At 25.0% G+C, this 19,249-nt stretch overlaps 4 protein-coding genes across 4 annotated transcripts; 1 reads left to right on the top strand and 3 right to left on the bottom strand.

The window, feature by feature from the left end:
* Positions 1-2,727: 2,727 nt before the first annotated feature.
* LOC127279240 (protein PFC0760c-like) lies at positions 2,728-5,174 on the bottom strand. The gene is made up of 5 exons (XM_051301481.1): positions 5,028-5,174; positions 4,617-4,921; positions 4,304-4,532; positions 3,785-4,170; positions 2,728-3,401 (listed from the first exon to the last, which is right to left on the bottom strand). Exons 1-5 carry the CDS (start codon positions 5,165-5,167, stop codon positions 3,256-3,258), a joined length of 1,206 nt encoding a protein of 401 aa, XP_051157438.1. The 5' UTR covers positions 5,168-5,174; the 3' UTR covers positions 2,728-3,255.
* Positions 5,134-7,696, bottom strand: LOC127279251 (homeobox protein LOX2-like). Its single transcript, XM_051301492.1, has 2 exons — positions 6,621-7,696; positions 5,134-5,806 (listed from the first exon to the last, which is right to left on the bottom strand). The coding sequence occupies exons 1-2, from the start codon at positions 7,444-7,446 to the stop codon at positions 5,469-5,471; spliced, it is 1,164 nt and encodes a 387-aa protein (XP_051157449.1). The 5' UTR covers positions 7,447-7,696; the 3' UTR covers positions 5,134-5,468.
* Positions 7,697-15,661: 7,965 nt separating this feature from the next.
* LOC127279213 (uncharacterized) lies at positions 15,662-17,606 on the top strand. The gene is made up of 4 exons (XM_051301447.1): positions 15,662-16,061; positions 16,216-16,402; positions 16,481-16,665; positions 16,744-17,606. The coding sequence occupies exons 1-4, from the start codon at positions 15,921-15,923 to the stop codon at positions 16,945-16,947; spliced, it is 717 nt and encodes a 238-aa protein (XP_051157404.1). The 5' UTR covers positions 15,662-15,920; the 3' UTR covers positions 16,948-17,606.
* Positions 17,490-19,061, bottom strand: LOC127279193 (protein PFC0760c). The gene is made up of 3 exons (XM_051301415.1): positions 18,872-19,061; positions 18,408-18,723; positions 17,490-18,339 (listed from the first exon to the last, which is right to left on the bottom strand). The coding sequence occupies exons 1-3, from the start codon at positions 18,970-18,972 to the stop codon at positions 17,626-17,628; spliced, it is 1,131 nt and encodes a 376-aa protein (XP_051157372.1). The 5' UTR covers positions 18,973-19,061; the 3' UTR covers positions 17,490-17,625.
* Between the last annotated feature and the right edge of the window lie 188 nt (positions 19,062-19,249).

Below are 19,249 nucleotides of genomic sequence, written 5' to 3'. Positions count from 1 at the left end.
ACGTTTATTTAACTCAAATATATTTTATTTAGTTCAAATAAATCATTTCTCTGGGTGAAATAAACTGTATATGAATCAATAATTTTTGTACTTAAAATATAAATATACCTTTTCATTGACTCAAATAATAATTATCTAATACCATAAAATAATTATGTTTGATACAATTAAATAATTATATGATGCAAATAAATAATTATATTTGATACCATTAAATAATTATTTGATATAAATAAATATTTTTTGTAGTTAATTTAGCTACACTCAGAAAAATATTTTATTGACGTTTATTTATTTATTTATTTATATATACATTTCTCCGCGGACCATTTGTTTATTTGAAGCAAATAAAAATAAATTCATCTTACACCCAGAGAAAAATGATTTATTTGAACTAAATAAAATATATTTGAGTTAAATAAACGTATATTTGTCTCAGCACCAACTAGACTTTTTTATTTGTTTTAAATAAAAATTTTATTCAACATAAATAAAATATATATTTGACCCAAATAAAATTTTATTTAAACCAAATAAAATTTTTTTGAAACATATAAAAAGTCTAGTTGGTGCAGAGACAAATATATCTTTTCTCTGGGTGTATAGAGCTTTATAACACTTTTTATTTGTTTTAAATAAAAAAAAATTTATTTAGCGCAAATAAAATTTTTATTCTGAGACAAAATTCTCCTCTGAAACAAAAAATGTATCTTCCATGGGTATAAACAGAAAAAAAGCTTGAACTTTTCATTAGAATAACGAAAGTTTAAGTTGTTTCAATTAAGAATTTTGCAAACTGATATTGCTTTTAAAGCTTTTTTTCCGCATGTAATTTTCCTAAAAAAAAAAAAATAACATTAAAACGTTATTTCTCATTTTGTTGCATACGCTGATACTGATGATTGATTTAATCGAAGTTTTCCAATTGGAAGCTAATGAAAAAAAAAAAAGAAAAAGAAAAACTCATTGCTTGAAAGGTGAAAGAATACATATGAGGATTTATAAGGGTGGAAAGGGGTGAGGAAAAGGGATTTGCAGCAGGGCTGAAGCAGCAGATAGTTGTTACATATATACCTATATAGAAATGAGTAGAGAGACTGGGAGAAAAGAGAGAGAGAGAGAGAGCAAGAGAATGAAGGGGTGGGTGAGAGACCCCACAAAGGCAGTGGGGCTCTTTTGATTCGCAAGCTAATTGGAATGCCGCGGATGCCGACGACGGTAGAGCAGGGGTTCGGATCCCTGGATCCTGAAGTCATACTGTATAACGCAGGAGTGAGGAAGGGCGGAGCTAACTTCACGCAGGTCTCTAGAGCTTTTGATGTGCGAAAGCTCGATCGTCTTGATTTTTTCCGCGCCAATTTTTCCTCTTCATATATTATTATTATTCATTTTTCATTTATTATATAAATAAATTATTTATTTCATAAATTTTAATTAATTCAATATTTATTTTTTACATTATTAATATATTTATTATTATTTTTAATTAATTTTTTTTTATATATTATTATTCATTATTAATGATAAAGTAAATATTTCATTAATTCTTATTTTTTATCAATCAAATATATTCTATACTCAGAGTTTGTCTCAGAAACAAATAAATATATTTATTTCTTTCAAATAAATTTTTTTTGCAGTTAAATACAAATTATGTTTAATAATTTTTTTTTCTATTTAAAACAAATGAAATTTATTATTTATTTATTTTTTTTTTTATTTGCTACAAATATATTTTTATTTGTCTCAAATAAACGCCGATAAAATATTTCTCTACACCCATTGAAATATTTTATTTGAACCAAATATAATATATTTGAGTTAAATAAAGGTATATATTTTATTACAAAATATTGTTTTAAATATCTAGAAAGAAGTTATTAATTTATTGTTTTATTTTACATTGACATTATAATTTTTAATAATTTATAGATTGAAAAAAATATTTTATTCATTTGAACGTTCAGAACTTTTGGCTCATCTTTTTTTCAATTAATTTTTTTATTTTCAGTTATTTAAATAATATTTTGAAAAATTATTAAAATTTGTTTTTATAATTTTATTTTTTTTTAATACAATATTATTTTTATTATTTTATATTAATTTTATTATTTCAGTAATTATTTTTCGTTGTGTTAGAGAATATATATATATATTAAATTAACAGCACTAAAATCTTCATTTTCTGTGTGCCTTCAAAATTCAGTGTCATGGTTTAGATATAGTATAATATGAGGCACGATGATATAATAAAGACATTAAGTTTAATTGTACAAAGCAAGCCTTCAGCATCAGGAAAAGCGACAGAGTTCCCGGTGCGATATTAATATTTTAACAAAAGCCAAGTGTATATAAGCTTTTGCCTTTGTAGTTTGTGTGTAGCCATGATGCAGGTCCACATAAAAAGCACTGGCCTCTCTCGAATGCATCCCCCCCCCAAAAAAACGTTATTCTTCCTACTCTGATAAAAAAAACCCCCGTTTGTTGTCACCCCTCCAAAAAAAAAAAAATTGTCTTTTGTACTTCTGAAAAATATATATATTTTTTTTAATATAAAAATAAAACTAAAACTAAAAATAAACATAAACCTAATTAGAAAAATATAAATAAAAATAAACATAATAATAAAAATAAGAAATTAAAATTAAAAATTCTAATACGTATTAATTAAATGTAAAAAGAGGCAGAAACAAATGAAAATTACCATATTTCCAATGTACAGTTTCGAGATTTTATTTCTCGCCGACATGTATATAATGTGTTTTAACATTAGTATCACATATTTACAAATAATTTGTTTTCGCGCATCACGAACCAGAAACATTTTTTCCAGGATCACAAAATTATAATAATATACATTTTCCATTTATACTATATATATATAAATATTAATATATTACGAATCTAAAGACATCAATATTACAAGTTTAATCTGCTTCGTAAATTCTTTTTTTTTCAGAAAAAGTGCGACATGTACAAATATACATCGAATTTAATTTGATAATAATAATAATTAACAAATGAGAATAATGAGAAGAGTGATATATGAGATAAAAAATAATTCTCGACAAGATTTTCTTATTTTAAACATTTGTTGTTAATTTTTTTCTTGTTTTTTGAAACACTTTTCAATAATCAAAAGTTAAGGCATTTAAAGTGATGAGAGTCTCGGTAACTTTTTTCTGATATATGTACAATTTTTTTTTTTTTTTAAGGAAAACAATATTTTTAGATCGTGATAGGACAGATTTTTTTTTATGTTCGCTCTGGTGATCTTGTGTTCCTGGACCTTCGAGATTTCTGGGAAGTGAAATTTGTTGGGGATATATTCAGTAAATTTATTTTTGGGGAATTCCTTCTTCCGCTAATGTAACGTTCTCCTGGATCTCCTGATTCACCATCTGTAATAATTATAAAAAAAAAAATATTATTTAAAAAAAACACATCTACAGTGAAAAAAAAATTTATTTCATTCAAATAATCGATTAATTGACTATTATCAAATAAATATTGATTTGTAATAAATATAATTATTATTTAAGTCAATTATGTAAATGGTTTTTTTTTAAATTCAGAAATTATTGGTTCATTTTAATTCAAATAAAAATTATTTCGTTCAATTAGATATTTTATTTGTATTTATGTGATTGAAATTCAAATTTGATTTTAATCAAATAAAAATAAAAATATTTACTTGAATTAAAAATTACATTAAAAAAATAATTACTTTTTAAGAAAAGAATATTAAGAATAATTAATTGTAAAATGAAAAAAAAAAAAATACCGAATTTCTCCTTAGTGTTAAAGTTGACTTTTGCCGAATCATGAACTCTGCAATTAATTTTTCTCGTAATTGCCGGCTCAATTAAATCACTTCCAGTACCACCACAATAGCGACATGGTCTTTTTTTACTGTAATATTCCATTAAATTTGGATCTAATGTTGTTTGCTTGATGTCATATTTTTTTGGATAATTATACATTTGCTGAGATCTAATTAAATGATAATTATCATGATCACGAGATAACCATGAATTATTTGGCTGACGATAATTATTACTATTATTAATTGATTGCTTTTGAGATTTTCGAAATTGACGCTGTGGAATTTCATCATCGTCCTCAGTTACTTCATCTGTGCAATCTTGATTTTGCATATCCTGACAGTCTCTGAAATTATTGAAATTATTATTTTTAAGGGAAAAAAAAAAATTAAAATTAAATTAAACAAAAAAAGTTTAAATTAAGTAAAAAAAAATTTAATTTTTTTTTTTTGAAATTTTCGATAAACAAAAAAACCTACCGTTGAGTTGTATTTGGATATTTTTTTTGCATCCTTCTTTGTTGATTCATTTTCAATGCGTGAGCAAAATCCAACATTTTCAATTTCTCCATCATTGATGAAGGAAATTTTTCAAATTTATTTCGATAATTTGACGAAATATAATTTTCCTCTACATCATCGCTGGGATCTTCGTTATTTTTTTCAATTGTTTCACAAGAAACAGATGATTCAACTTGATTGTCTTCCTCTAAAAAAAATAATAATAATAAAAATAATAGTAATAGTAATAGTAATAGTAATAATAATAATATAAAATTAAAAATTCTGTTACCATCTTCTTTAGCGTTTGTTTCATTTTCGTAATAATCATTATCATCATCTCCCAATTCATCGTCATCTTCATCGTCATCATCAGCATCATTTTCAGCATCCTCCTTAAAGTCCTTTCCTTTACGGGAAATTCCCGCATTATTAATAAGGCCATTTTTATTTCTATAGGACTTGTAATTTTGATACTGTCTAAATAGTGGATCGGAATTTTGTACCGATTGATAATTAGGATGTTGTGAATTTGATTTTAACTTTCTATTATCAGGTATGAAAAAAGTTTGATTTTCCGTTCCACCCGCTTGTCTTCTACAGTGAAATAAAAGCAAAAAAAAAATTTTTTAATTTAATTTAAAAATTTAAAATAATTTAAATTTAATTTACGAAATTATTTTTTCGTAACTACAAAACAAACCTGTCTCTTTGACAATTGGATATTGATGGATTATTTCCCCTATGATTTTTCCAATATGCTTCCTGAGGATGAAATCTGTCTGGACCCGATGATCCATAAGATGATGCATGAGATAATTTCCCCTTGGATCTTTCACCCATCTCGATCACTTTTTTTTTTTCTTATTTCCTTATCTGCCAGTAATCTCTCGTTATTTTTTTCATAGAAAAATATTTTTAATGAATACCACTTTGGAATTCAAAAATTGTTTTTTTAATTGATTATTTTGAAATTTGTTTTTCTTTTTGAGATAAAATAAAAATTTTTTTTTTTGTCCGAGACTCTTTGAGCTTTCTTGTGAAAATATTTATATGTCGAGAATGAGGATATTTTTTTGGATTTTCAAAAAAAGGGGACTTTCAGTGTTTTTTTTTTTTTAAAAGGAAAAAAAGTAGTAGAGAATCACTTTTGCCATTCACTTGCTTCGTTACTGTCGTCTTGTTCTAAATTCGATAATGAAGTCTGATGAAATTCATGTAGTCGTTGACTTTGTTGTTCGTGATTTAATTTACGCCACTTTATACGACGATTTTGAAACCAAACTTTAACTTGAGCTTCCGTTAATCTTAATGCATGTGCCAAATAAAGTCTCTCGGGTCCAACCATATATTGTTGTCTCGCAAATTCACCCTCTAATCGTTCCAATTGCTCGGCAGTGAAAATTGTTCTCACCCTTTTTAATTTTCCACCTCCACTCGAATATGAACTCGATGAACTTCCTTTCGCCGAACTTTCCTGGCCTGCAAAAAAAAAAAAAATTTAATCACTATTTCAATTTTTTTCCTCATTTTTATGTTCCGGACCATCTATAACATTTTTTTTTAATTCCATTATTTTTTGTTTAAAAAACGAAAAAAATGAGAATAAAAGAAAATTGTTTAGGGGGTCCGGAACATAAAAATCATCTTGTATTTATTATTTTATATATTTGTAATTTTTTTCAAAATTCCAAAAAAATAAAAATATTCACTTACAAATGAGGTTAATTTGTTTTTAAACTATTTTATTTTATATACTTATTTTTTTTTGAAAATTCCAGATAAAAATTATTTCACTTACAAATGAGGTTAATTTATTTTTAAACTATTTCTTTATTATTCATTTAGCATGCGAAAATTTGGAATATTTTATCACTATTTTATCAATATTTTTATCAAATAAAAAAAATTGTTTGTAAAAAATTTTTATCGCATTTTTAGCCACAAAACTTTTTTTTCTTCCAATATTTGACAGCAAACTTATTAATCAAACAAAAAAGAATCAATCACTTTAAAAATGAAAAATTGAAAACTAAATTTTATTTTATTGATTTTTACAATTTTAAATCCTTATAACATTGAATACTTGGAACAATTTTTGATGTAAATTAATTTCCCATGAAAATTATAGCAATAAATAAATAAAGAAAAAAAATTCAATGAATTTTTTTTTTTTTTTTTAATTGCAAATGTAGGGAAAAAAAATTTTTATTCGCCTCAAATAGACGTCAATAATAAAAATTAATTATAAATATATAAATTTTTAATTATTTGTTTATTTATAGGGGAAACATACCCTGATGTTTTCTATATGGATGATGTCCCTTTTGATGTTTTTCCCTGGGATTATTTCTCAATCCTAAAATTGCATCAATCGTAAACGACTTCACCTGTTGTTGATGTTGATGTTGACTCTGACCAACTGAATGCGTTCTCGACAATTGAGTGGCAATACTTTGTGACGATAAATCAGTTGTCAAAAGATGTGATCTCCTCATTCTCTCATAAGTCAATGCATCCAAATCGGGATTTCTTTGTTGTATTTGTAAATTCATAAAATCATTAGACTCCAATAATCCCGAATTTTCCATTAATGAATTACCACGAAATCTCTCTAAATTATTAACATTATCCCTAACTCTATCGAATGATAAATTAAATTCCTTCATTCTTTCTAAATTATAATTTTTCAATATTCCAAAATCTTTTATTTCTCTATCGTTAAAAATTCCACTATCTGCTTTATTATTTCTTTCCAATGATGAATTATTTTTTTGTCGTAAAAATAAATCTTTTTGTATTTCTTTATTTCGTAAATTATCAATTTCTGAAATCTCATCACTCGACGAATTTCGCGAATAACGAATTTGTTCAGTTAAAAAATTAAAATCCTTTGGCTTATTTAATGCAATTGCCAATTCACTAGCGTCCGTCATAAATTCATCAAAACGTACCGTTGAATTATGCGTTTTACCATCAATGTGAAAATCTTTTTTAAAATTCTCATTATTTTTATCCACTGTTAAATTTAATTCCTTTAATTTTTCATAATCCTGAAATGCGCGCACCTCCGAGTGATTTGATTCACTTCTATCCGACACGTCCGTCGGATCCTGATCCATTTTTGTTTTTTTTTTCAAAATTCAATATTCTAACATTTTTTTTCTTTATTTTCACTTGCAAATAAAAATTCGAAACACTCTCGAAAATTAATTTACACTTTTAGGGAAATTTTTGTAACATAATAAATGAAATGTATGTATAATTTTTTTTTTTTTGATAATGATGTCAGCGGTAAGAGGATCGTCGTGAAACTAAGGATATCTGGCTAATGATCCCGTACGTGACGTTGGTATTTACCCTCGGCATCCCCCAATCAGTCCACCACCGCGCTGCGTTTCACCTCCGCAATCCCCCAAATGGACCGCATAATCCGTCGGTCAATATTTTTTCCTCAGTTGAGAATGAGAGGGTTGTGATTGGTCAGATCCGCCATCACCCTTAGAGAATGACACGCCCACTTTGAATGCTTCGTGGGGGATTATTTGCAGAGAGTGAGTGAGAGAGAGAGATAGAGTCCGTTATTATTATTATTATTTTTTTTTACCCTTATTTTTGCATTCCCTTACTGTAACCACCCCCAGGGACTATCCTACCGGAAGTGAGGATGAGTATATGTATATATCCTGAGTCTCATTAATAAGCTTTCGTGGACCGTCTAACTTACCCCTGAAACCACCCTCATCCCCTCTTATATGAGAGAGAACGAGAGAGAGAGAGAGAGAGAGAGAGAGAGAGAGAGAGAGAGAAAGACATACGTTGAGGATGAGAACGTTCTCGACGATGTCATCCACGTCTGGAGGCGCCCGCATTGTAATTAGGTACCGACTAATGACGACGAGGTTATTTAATTCTACTGTGTGCGGTGAGAGTCCTTTTCTTGTCGAGGTTTGCGATCCTGGTAAGGAGACCGCAATTATTTTTTAAATTGAGATAAAGAGGTTATAGACTTTTCCTTTTCCTATATATGTGAATTTCTTACTACTTTGATAAGCATTAAATATTTTTTCCTATTTTAATTTTTAGTTAGAAATTTTTTAGTTTATCTCTATAATTAGAATTCTTGTCATTTTTGAGATTAGTATAGTAAAAGTCAATTTTAAATATAAGTTATTTTTGCAAATTTCTTTTAGAAAAATTAATTTCGTAATTAGTACACACAGTTTTAAATTATTTTCATTTTTGTAATTAAAAGTATTTCAATTTTGTTGTTGTTGCAAATTTTCTAATAGTAACAGACATTTTCGTCAGTCAGACAAAGTAGTTTAAACTGGTCTTTTTTTTAATTTTGTTATTATAAAGGAATTAGTTTTATTTTTGATTTAAAAAATTTAACAGTTATATAACGGATAGTTTTATAGTTAGGCAAACAACTTTAAATACTTGTAATAGTTTTCAGTGGTAAACGTAATCTTTTGTCAGACAATATAGTTCAAATTTTATTTAAAAAAAATTTTGTCGTATTAGTAAATTATATTTTTAATCAAATTTATTTAATTACTTGTCATTCTTGTCAGTAGTTACTTGTTATTTTAGTCAGACAAAATTTTAACAATTTTTTTAAATTAATTTTCTAATAAATATTAATAATAATAATAATAATAATTTCGTAGTAGATATACCTAGTTTCAGTCAGACAAAAAGTTTAGATTCTTTTAATTTTTTAATTAAAGAAATTAGTCTTTTTAAAATTTTTTTTTGGAATAATTCATATATTAATAGTAACAATTAGATACAGTCAGACAAACTGGAATAAATATTTGTAATCGTTTTCAGTATAGTAAAAGTTATTTTGGTCAGGCAAAATTTTAACACTTTTATATTAATTTTGTAATAAATAATAATAATAATAATAATAAAAATAATAATAATTTCATAACAGATAGTTTTAGTAAAACTAGTTTAGAATTATATTTAAAAAATTTAGCAGTAGTAAATAACATTTTTAGTCAGACAAGCAACTTTAAATACTTGTCATTCTTGTCAGTAGTAACTGTCAATTCTAATCAGACAACATTTTAACAATTTTTTAAATTAATTTTGTAATAAATAATAATAATAATAATAATAATAATAATAATAATAACAAATTTTGTAGCAGATAGTTTTAGTCAGACAAAGTAGTTTAAAATATTATTTAAAAAAAATTAGCAGCAGTAAATGTAATTTTTAGTCAGACAAACAACCTGTGAATATTTTTAATAGTTTTCAGTGGTAAAAGTCATTTCAGTCAGCCACAGTAAATCAGATATTTCAAATTTTTACCGTTGTAGAAATATTTATTATTATTTTCAGTAGAAAAAGTTATTTTTGGTCTAACAAAGTAGTTTAAATTTTTATAAAAAATTTTATCAAAATAATCGGACAACTTTTGTAAAAGTTATATATTATTAGTGACAAATAGTTTTAGTCAGACAAATAATTTTAAATATTTGGAATAGTTTTCAGTGGTAAAAATCATTTTAGTCATATAGTCACAGTAGTTCAGATATTTCATATTTTTGTTGTAGTAGTTTAGAATTTTATTTAAAAAATTTAGCAGTAGTAAAATGTATTTTCAGTCAGACAAACCAGTTGGAATACTTGTAATTTAGTTTTCAGTAGTAAAAGTCATTTTCGATCAGACTGTAAAAATTTTGTGTTCAACATGAATGAATTTTCTTTAGAATTTACTGATTTTTTTTCCATATTCTCTTCAGTAGTAAAAGTGCATTTAAGTCAGACAAAACCGTTCGATTTCATGTATAATTAAATTACAAGTAGTAAAGTCCAGTTCCAGTCAGACAAATCGGTATTATAATTTTTCTTTTAGTTGAAAATATATTTAGTCAATTTTTTTTACTTTTTTTTTTAAAAGGTATATATTTTTTTTCTTTAATTTTTTTAAAAATAAGAACAACAACTTTGAATATAAAAAGAAATGTATCTTTTCTATAATATAAATAGGTACAAGTGTTCTAAATGAAAATTTCAATTTAATGTTTTGGATAATTATTAGACCCCCCCTCAGAGCCCTACTTCATCCACAATCCCCTCATTAGAAGTTGACAGGCATGCGGGAATTTCTCTACCTCCCGAAAACCTCTAAGGAGCTTAGCTCTAATTACCTTCCTAGGTGGCTTCTTGTATAATTATGAAATCTACACTGAGAAAATGTGTCTAAAACCGCATTCTTTTTATTTGCGATTATCTCAAAACATTTTATTCTTATATATTGCTTCCTCTTCCATAGAGCAAATATATTCTTGTAAATATTAATTAAAAATTATTTTAAATTAAAATTATTAAATTAGAAATATATTTATTAAAAAAATCAAATTATTAATTAAAAAAGGCAATTTTAAATTTAACTTTTTTTTAAAGACAAATTATGAAATTTTAAAAAATTAATTAAAAAAGGTAGTAAAAAAACATACTTTTAATTACAATACACTGAATTTAAAAAAAAAATCACCAATTAAAGTTAATATGTAATCTGTTAAAGTTTTCACGCGACAATAAGTTATTCTTTTGTTAAAGTTGCATATAGTAATAATTCAAAAGTGTTGGAAAGATATTATCTTCTCTTTCTTCTCCATCCTGAAAAGTAAATACTTTAAAGCTTCCAGTAAATTTGGAATTTATGACTTAATTTCAACTTAAAATTAGCTTTCAAAGTTCAGACGTTTACCGCGCGTGCAGATACTTGCGGTTTCTTTCAAAAAGTCCTTTATCCCCTTTTCTTTTAAATCAAAAAAAAAAAAGAATATTAAAACTTGAAAAAAAATTTTTAACATTAAACTTGGTATAAAAATAATTTTTATTATGTACTATTAAATAACATTTTTTTTAAACAACTATTTCTTAATGCCTACAATTTATATGATAAATTTTTCCAATTTTTGCTCTCCAAAGAATCAGTAAACATTTTAACTAATTTTTATTAATGACTCATACTTATTGCTTTCGAATTAATAAAATTTAACTAACAAAATTTTTTTTAGTACAAAATTAGAAAAATATAACTAATTCAAAAAGCGAAAATTTAGTCATTAATTCAGATTAGTTAAAAATGTTACTGATTCAGATTAACACACCCAGAAAAAAGATTTCTTATTTGATACAAAGAAATCAATTGCTTTGGCAAATTTTTCTTTGATACAAAGAAAATTTATTTATTCCAAACAAATTATCTTTGATTCAAAAAAAAATATCTTTGAGTCAAAAAAAATTATCTTCGTTTCAAAGAAATTTTTTATTTAATTCAAATAAATGTTTCTTTGATCCCATATATCAATGTTAGAATTTCTTTAATTTAATATGCTTTTTTTGTTTCAAAGAAAATTTTATTTTGAATGAAAGAAAACAAGTCAAAGAAATTAGTTTCTTTAAATTAAAGAAATCTTTTCTCTGGGTGTACACCCAGAGAAATGATTTATTTGAACCAAAAAAAATATATTTGAGTTAAATAAACGTATATTTGTCTCAGAGCCTACTAACTTATTTATTTGGCGTAAATAAAAATTTTATTTGTCAGAAATAAATTTTTCTTTGACTCAAATAAATTTTTTATTTCAATGAAATGAAATATATTTGCAACAAATAAATGAGTTAGTAGGCTCGGAGACAAATATACCATTTCTCTGAGTGTAGAGAGTATTTATTAAATGTATGTAAATTAATTAAATTACCTAAATAAATTCATAAATAACAAAAAGTAATTTTGATTTGTAAGAATCGAAATTGAATAAATTTTCTGATTAAAGGGAATTTAACAAGTACGATTTACTTTTTTTCTTTTAATATAATTAAATATAATTTTTTTTCAATTTGGGAAATTTTTTATTATTGTTTATTATTATTATTATTTTTTTTTTTATTATTTTATTATTTTATTATTTCCTAAATCGAAAAAAATTTACATTTCATTGCAGGATATTTTTCATATTGAAGTGTTTAAGGGTAATAAAAAAATTTAAAAAGCACAAAATCAGACTCAGCGCAGTGTATATTCAAAAGAACGGTAATTATTAGCTTTTGAATAAGAACCTCGATCGTCTATACTGTGCATATATATATATAAGCAAGAGCATGCGATAGTGGTCGTGGATTTTAAAGGGAAATTTTGGCTCGGTGGTAGGATCTAAGGGGTGGGGGAGGGGGCAACAAATGTTTAAATTAAATGGAGGACGAGGTTTGGGATGGAAAGAATTTCTATTGAAGCTCAATACCCATCCCTGTCGTCGACGTCCAAATGACTTGCGAGTCACCCTTATTACGGCCTTAAATTTATCACTGAAATTTCGGAGAGTATTTTACTCGGATAATTGCTCCGCTTTATAAGAGCTCGCTTATTCTCGATATATATTAAGACCCGCAAGGAGATCGAATCTACTCTCATTGTCATCTTCACTATAATCTTTCTCTAAAAAAAAAAATTTTTTAATCATATTTTATTTTCATTAACATAAAAAAGGAATGTTTTTTTGTTTTAATTATGACAAATTTAAAAATATTTATTTTCCGATTTTGTGCAATGAAAAAAAATTTATTTGTTTCAAATAATCGGTTATTTGACTAATTTCAAATAAATATTTCTTTGATTTGAATAATTTTTATTTGGAATAAATAAATTGTATTTGAACCAATAATGTATTTTAAACAAATACCATTTAATTGACTAATAATAATTATTTAATATAAATAAAATTTATACCCCGTTTTTGTGAACAATGTTTATTTTTTCGTCAAAAAAAATTACCTACACCTAAAGAAATATTTTATTTGCATTTATTTACCCAGAAAAATGATATATTTGTCTTACAGTCTAAGAAAAATTTATTTGATTCAAATAAATTTTTATTTGATTTAAATAAAAAATTTTATTTACACCAAATAAATGTGCTTGGTAGGCTGTGAGACAAATATACGTTTATTTAACTCAAATATATTGGTTCAAGTAAAATATTTCTCTGGGTGTTTGAAACAAATAAAAATATATTTTGAATAAACTAAAAATATTTTTATTCCTAATAACTTTTTATTTGTTTCAAATAACAAAATTTAATTTAATATAAACAAAATTTTACTTGCGGCTCAAGTAAATAAATTTTTATTTGAGCTAATTTGTATTGAAACCAAAATAAAATTTATTTATAAGAAATAAAAATTTATTTAGCTCTGAGATAAATATATATATAAATTTTCTGTGGGCGTAGAATATAAAAATTGAATTATTTGAATATCATTTTTTTTTTTTGAATACGGAAAATAATTTTTAAACGTTTATTTATTTGGTTAATAAAACTGTAGAATTTTTTTTTTACATTTTCTTTAAGCAGAGGAAAAATTAACTTTACAATGAAGTGTAGAGGAAAGAAATTTTTCCAAAACAATAAAATATGAAATAAATATTAAAATAATATAAATAATAATTTAAATATTGAAAAATTTTTCCTTTTTTTTGTATATATAAAATTAGATGAAGAAAATATCTTTTTAAGCGCGAGGCAAAATAAAGTTTTCGAATTTTTATCCCCATTGGGAATTATATGATGTGGAAAAGCGTCTCTTTACCCCTCTCGCGACTCCATCTTTCACTTCACATGCGGGGGATATTAAAGCTGCTAAGGCAATTAACGTGGGATGAAGGGATGAGGTGGGAGGGGGGATTGCTTTAGGGGTTGAACGTGGTAGGATGTGCAAGAATATGATTGGCTGTCATGGGGGTTAATCCCAGGTCAAGCTCCACCCCGTATGTCTCAATCCACCCCTGTTATTTCCCCGCGCGCGCGAGAGAACGCGTATTATAGTATTCTCTCGTTTTGCATGTTTCTCGCTTTTCCATAGCGCAAATCTTCATATCGCGTTTTACAAAACAAGCTAACTGGCTACTTTGCAACTTTTCGCAATATCGTGGCTCGTTATGTTTTTCATTACTTTCTATATCAGTTTTTCAATTTTATACTTTTTTTTTTTTTTTTTTTGCTAGGGATTATTGTGTTTTGTACTCTCAAGAATTTTTCTTTGTGATCCCTATACATGAGATGGATTTAAAAAAAATATTCATTTATTTAAGTTAAATGAATTTATTTTTCAAATGTTTTTATTACGAAAAATTTAATTACTTTTTCATATATTTTTAATTTAATTTTTTTATTTTAATATTTTTATTTTATTAATTATTACTTTTATAAATTGATGTTTTTAAATAATTTCATTAAATAATTAGGTATTTAAATATTATTTAGATTTTTAATTTAGACAGACGAAAAATATTTATTTTTTCAATACAATTAATTTATTATCAAATAATTATTTATTTGTATTTTATTATATTTTTGAAAATAATTAAATGATATTCGTTTCATATATATACAGAAATTATTGTTTCGATTACAATTTTATTTGATTTAAATAAAAATTATTTGTTTCAAAAATAAAAATAATTTATTTCAAAATAAAAATTATTTGATTGAAAATAAAAATTGTTTCAAAATAAAAATGATTTATTTCAAATAAAAATTATGTTTTTCAAATAAATATTTTACATAATCAAGTAATTCATTATTCAAATCAAATAATTCGTTTTTTTTTTACTTTAAGCAAATAATACATACACCCAGAGAAATATTTTATTGGCATTTATTTGAGATAAATAAAATTTATTTAAAGCAAATAAAAATATATTTGTCTCAGAGCCTAATAAATTTGTATTTGTTTTTAATAACAAAATTTATTTAGCACAAATAAAATGTTATTCAGCGAAAATAAAATTTTTTATTTAAAAATTTATTTAACTGAAATAAGATTTATTTGAAACAAATAAATATTTTTTATATCAAAATATATGAAATTCGTTTTATGAATTCTAATTTTTTAACTTAAATTTAATGTCTTCATTTATTTTCTCTTGTTTAATATTTATATTTTATCTATTTATTCATATTTTATATTTCTCGGACGTAAAACATTAAATAATATAAGTTTTAACTGTATTCCATATTTAATTAATTAATTTAATTTGTATATAATTTGAAATAAGGGTAGTTTTTCCGCCATCAATTCTCATTGGCCTAACTATTCAACACACAGCCAATAAGATCGTGGATACTTGAAAATGATGACTGACGACTGTAAAGGCCTAAGCAGAATAGATTCTTGAACGGGAACGCAATCGTAAACGGAAACGTAAGAATGTGTAAGAGAAGGATAGCAAATATCTTTATTCTTCTCTCACCCATTCTTACGTTTCCGTTCACGATTGCGTTCCCGTTCAAGAATCTATTCTGCTTAGGCCTTAAATATTTTCAATGTCGCTGTTGTCGCTCCATTTAATTTTGTGACAGATTAAAAAAAAAAGTGAAATAAATTTCTGCCCGGTGTTAAATATATTTAAAAGTGTTTACAATAATATAATTTATATAATATTTCATACTAAGAGAATTTTAATTCTGATTCAACTTATACAAATTTTTATTGTTAACAATAAATACAGTGTTCCTTTTCTGGAGTATTTATAGGTTATGTGTGTAATGCATTTGCAAAAATTGTAAAAATGGTGCGAAATTTATCAAGAAATGGTCAAAAAACTTTATTTTATGTCGGTTGTGCATGTGTAGGAGCATATGTTGCTTATCGTTATTGGAAAAAGAGACTTTTAAAGAGCATCGATGAAGGATTTGAAGAAGTTTCAAAGGTTTGTGTTTTTTTATTTATTTATTTCTTATATATATATTTATTATAAAAATTATGAAAATATAGTTGAATTTACATTAAATACTTGCACTATTTTATTTATAAATAGTAGAAATAATTTAGCATTGTTAAATATATTTTTTATTAAATTTTAGATGGACGATACCAATGAAAGAAGAGTTCTTCTTCTTGGTTTAGAAGGATCAGGAAAGACGTCTCTGATGAATCAAGCAACAGCTTCCAATTCTGATAATACCTCTTATGTTGTTCCACCTCCACCAACTCATGGATTTGCTGTTTATCGATTGGGAAATGGACAATATACTTATAATGTTTGGGAAAGTACGAGAATTTACATTATTTTTTTTTTAAATTCAATAATTGTTTATTTTTTTTTTAATTTTTAACAATTATTTTTAGTTGGTGGAGCAGAAGATACAAAACAATATTGGAATAATTTCCTTCAAGACACCGATCTTTTGGTGTTTATGTTTGATTCTTCATCAGAAATGCACAAATTATCCGTTGCCGTATCAACTTTTAAACAATTATTAGGAGATTCGAGAATTGATAATGTTCCAATATTAGTAGTTGCTAATAAACAGGTAACCTTGCCAAATTTCTTTGAATTTCAAATAACTATTTTTATGAATACAATAAACATTTATATAAATTTTTATCAGGATGCTCCAAATGCACTCAGGCCAGACGAAATAGCTAAAGCATTAGATCTGATTAGTATTTCGCCTTCTAAACATAAAATCGAAGTGATTGGTTGTCAAACTCGTCCTTTACCTGATCTTCCTCCAGGTACTAAGGAATATACTTACCATCATCCTTCCGTAGATGTAGTAAAGAAAAAAATATTTGTTATGGCGACTGCTTAAAATGACTTTTTTATATTACATAAAATAGTTTTAAAAAATGAAGAATATCTAGAATCTACATGTGCATTGAGCACTTTATTTTTTTATTAAACGTTAAAGCTTTGATAATACTTTGGTCTCGTATTGTATAATTAGTCATAAACTTTTGTTAAACAACTATTAACTTTTACCATCTTTGTATGTATTGTTCTTAACACTTTTGTGTACAAGATAAAAAAGTTGTTTTAAAATTTTGTTAGCTTTATTATTTTTAATTACTTTCACTAAAAAAAAAAGTCTGTTAACAAATGAGAACATTTCACGTACGAAAATGAAAAAAGTTAATGAAAATTATAAGTTTATTTTTTTTATTGTAATTTACAATTTTCTGAAAAAATAAAAATGTTCTGATTTAAAAAAAAGCTTTATATATAGGTTAATAATTATATATTTTGATTTTCTGTGATATCTTTGTTATCTTTGTGCACACTATTCTATCAAAGTTGTTAAATCAATGTAAATACATATTTAGATGAAAAAAAAAAAAAACTTTTCATTACGTGTATTATATAAAACAATATTTATTACTTCAAACTCTGAGTACTTTTATGTTTTAACAAATAATCATGATTTTTATACAACATAAAACAAGAATGAATATAAATATTAAGTAATAAAAATGCTCGTTTTTTGATAATTTTAGTCGCTTTCATCATTGGAATCTGTGACAAATTCTCCGTCATCTAAAACATCATCATCGGATAATTCATCACTGCTCAAATCACTTAAATTAACAAATTCAGAATTATCTTCCTCTCCATCAAGTTCAACTTCATTTTCATCTTCACTATCACTAGAAGCTGATTTCTCTAATTTCTTTGCTCTTTTAGTAATTTTCTTTTCTTCTTCTGCTGTTCTCTTTTTGGTTATTTTTTCCTCTTTTAAAGGATTATTTGAATTGTTTTTAGATTTTTTTGATTTAAATTCAAGAATTCCATTTGATGCTTCATTCACAGTTCCTTTTCCCTTTATTGGAGATTTATTTTCACTTTCATTTTCTTCATCGAGGAAAAGATTTAATTTTTTCTGAATTGTATCATTATTATCTTCTTCTAAATTAGTATCGGAATTAGTTTCACCTGAATCTTGTATAGGTTGAATTGATTCTTCTTCCCATTCAGCAAAAAGTTTCTTTTCTTTTTTGGGTTTCTTTGAAATACAATGTTTTTGAAAATTTTCTAAAGCTTGTTGTTTTTTTGATTCAGCTAATGATGTTGGATCATCTAAAACTATTTCTCCTTTTTCAAGCAAATATTCAGCATATTGTTCAGGAATATTTTTAAATGTGTTTACTTTTGCACGAATTTGTTTCCAAGTCAATTGATAATAATTCTTTTTATCTCTGGTCATTGCCTAAAAATTTTTTAAATTAAAATTTAATCGTAATTTTAGGTTATGTGGCATAATATAAATATGTTTACCTTATAATCGTCTCCATATTTATCCATCATGTATGTTATAAATTGTACTTGATTTTTGGGCAATTTAAACATTCTTTCTCTTGGTGTTTTAGCTTCTTTCTCCAAACTTTCAGCAACATGGACCTTCAATGGTGGGTTTTTAATCAGATTTTCTTCAATAAAATTTTCTGTCGCTCTAACTTTACTAACATTTTCAATTTCTTGTCTCTTTGTATTAGGAATTTTAAAAATTTCATTAGGATCAGCTGCCAAACCCATATCTTTTAAATTTCCTTTAATTGACTTTTTAACCTCCCAAGCATCTTTGATTTGTTTACTGTAAAAAATCCAAAAAAAAATTTCAAAATCTGTTTTAATTTTTATGAGGAAAATTATATAATTTAATAATTTACAATATAAAAATATATAATAGTAACAATAATAATAATAATATTAATATTAATATCCAATTTGTGGTTATTTACCATTTTATTGTTGGAAGTTTATTTAACTTATTTCGAAGTCGTTTTCGGTTCACATTTGCCTGAAATCTCTTCCTTTTCTTTACTTTTCTAACTTTTGTCATTATTTAAATAGTTCAGTAATTATAAAATATATCTACACGTGCACGTGTTTACTTCTGAAGGACAAAACTCCTATTGAACTCCAATAATAATCATAATAACAAGTCGGCCATATTTGAAAACAACAGCGCACTCTGTCTCACTTTTATAGCGGGAAATTCAAGATGACAATGAACAAAATTTATCATTTATAAAAATAAGTATTTCTAAATAATATTTAGAAATATTATTAACTTTGGTCAATATTGTAAAAAATTGAACTATTATGTTAAAGTTACG

This window comes from Leptopilina boulardi, unplaced genomic scaffold (assembly GCF_019393585.1).
Source record: "Leptopilina boulardi isolate dan_hultmark-lab unplaced genomic scaffold, ZJU_Lbou_2.1 LbouV2_112, whole genome shotgun sequence".
Lineage (NCBI taxonomy): Eukaryota > Metazoa > Arthropoda > Insecta > Hymenoptera > Figitidae > Leptopilina > Leptopilina boulardi.
Note: the sequence above shows the minus strand (reverse complement) of the source record. Positions and strands in the feature narration are given on the sequence as shown.

Coding starts and splice junctions, on each gene's coding strand:
- LOC127279240 (XM_051301481.1), bottom strand. CDS start 5,167: ATGGGTGAAAGATCCAAGGGGAAATTATCTCATGCATCATCTTATGGA. Junction 4,533..4,616: donor AACAAACGCTAAAGAAGATG/GTAACAGAATTT, acceptor TATTTTTTTTAG/AGGAAGACAATCAAGTTGAA. Junction 3,402..3,784: donor TAACACTAAGGAGAAATTCG/GTATTTTTTTTT, acceptor TAATTATTACAG/ATGGTGAATCAGGAGATCCA.
- LOC127279251 (XM_051301492.1), bottom strand. CDS start 7,446: ATGGATCAGGATCCGACGGACGTGTCGGATAGAAGTGAATCAAATCAC. Junction 5,807..6,620: donor TCCATATAGAAAACATCAGG/GTATGTTTCCCC, acceptor TTTTTTTTGCAG/GCCAGGAAAGTTCGGCGAAA.
- LOC127279213 (XM_051301447.1), top strand. CDS start 15,921: ATGGTGCGAAATTTATCAAGAAATGGTCAAAAAACTTTATTTTATGTC. Junction 16,403..16,480: donor TACTTATAATGTTTGGGAAA/GTACGAGAATTT, acceptor AATTATTTTTAG/TTGGTGGAGCAGAAGATACA. Junction 16,666..16,743: donor TAGTAGTTGCTAATAAACAG/GTAACCTTGCCA, acceptor AATTTTTATCAG/GATGCTCCAAATGCACTCAG.
- LOC127279193 (XM_051301415.1), bottom strand. CDS start 18,972: ATGACAAAAGTTAGAAAAGTAAAGAAAAGGAAGAGATTTCAGGCAAAT. Junction 18,724..18,871: donor AAACTTCCAACAATAAAATG/GTAAATAACCAC, acceptor GATTTTTTACAG/TAAACAAATCAAAGATGCTT. Junction 18,340..18,407: donor AATATGGAGACGATTATAAG/GTAAACATATTT, acceptor AAAAATTTTTAG/GCAATGACCAGAGATAAAAA.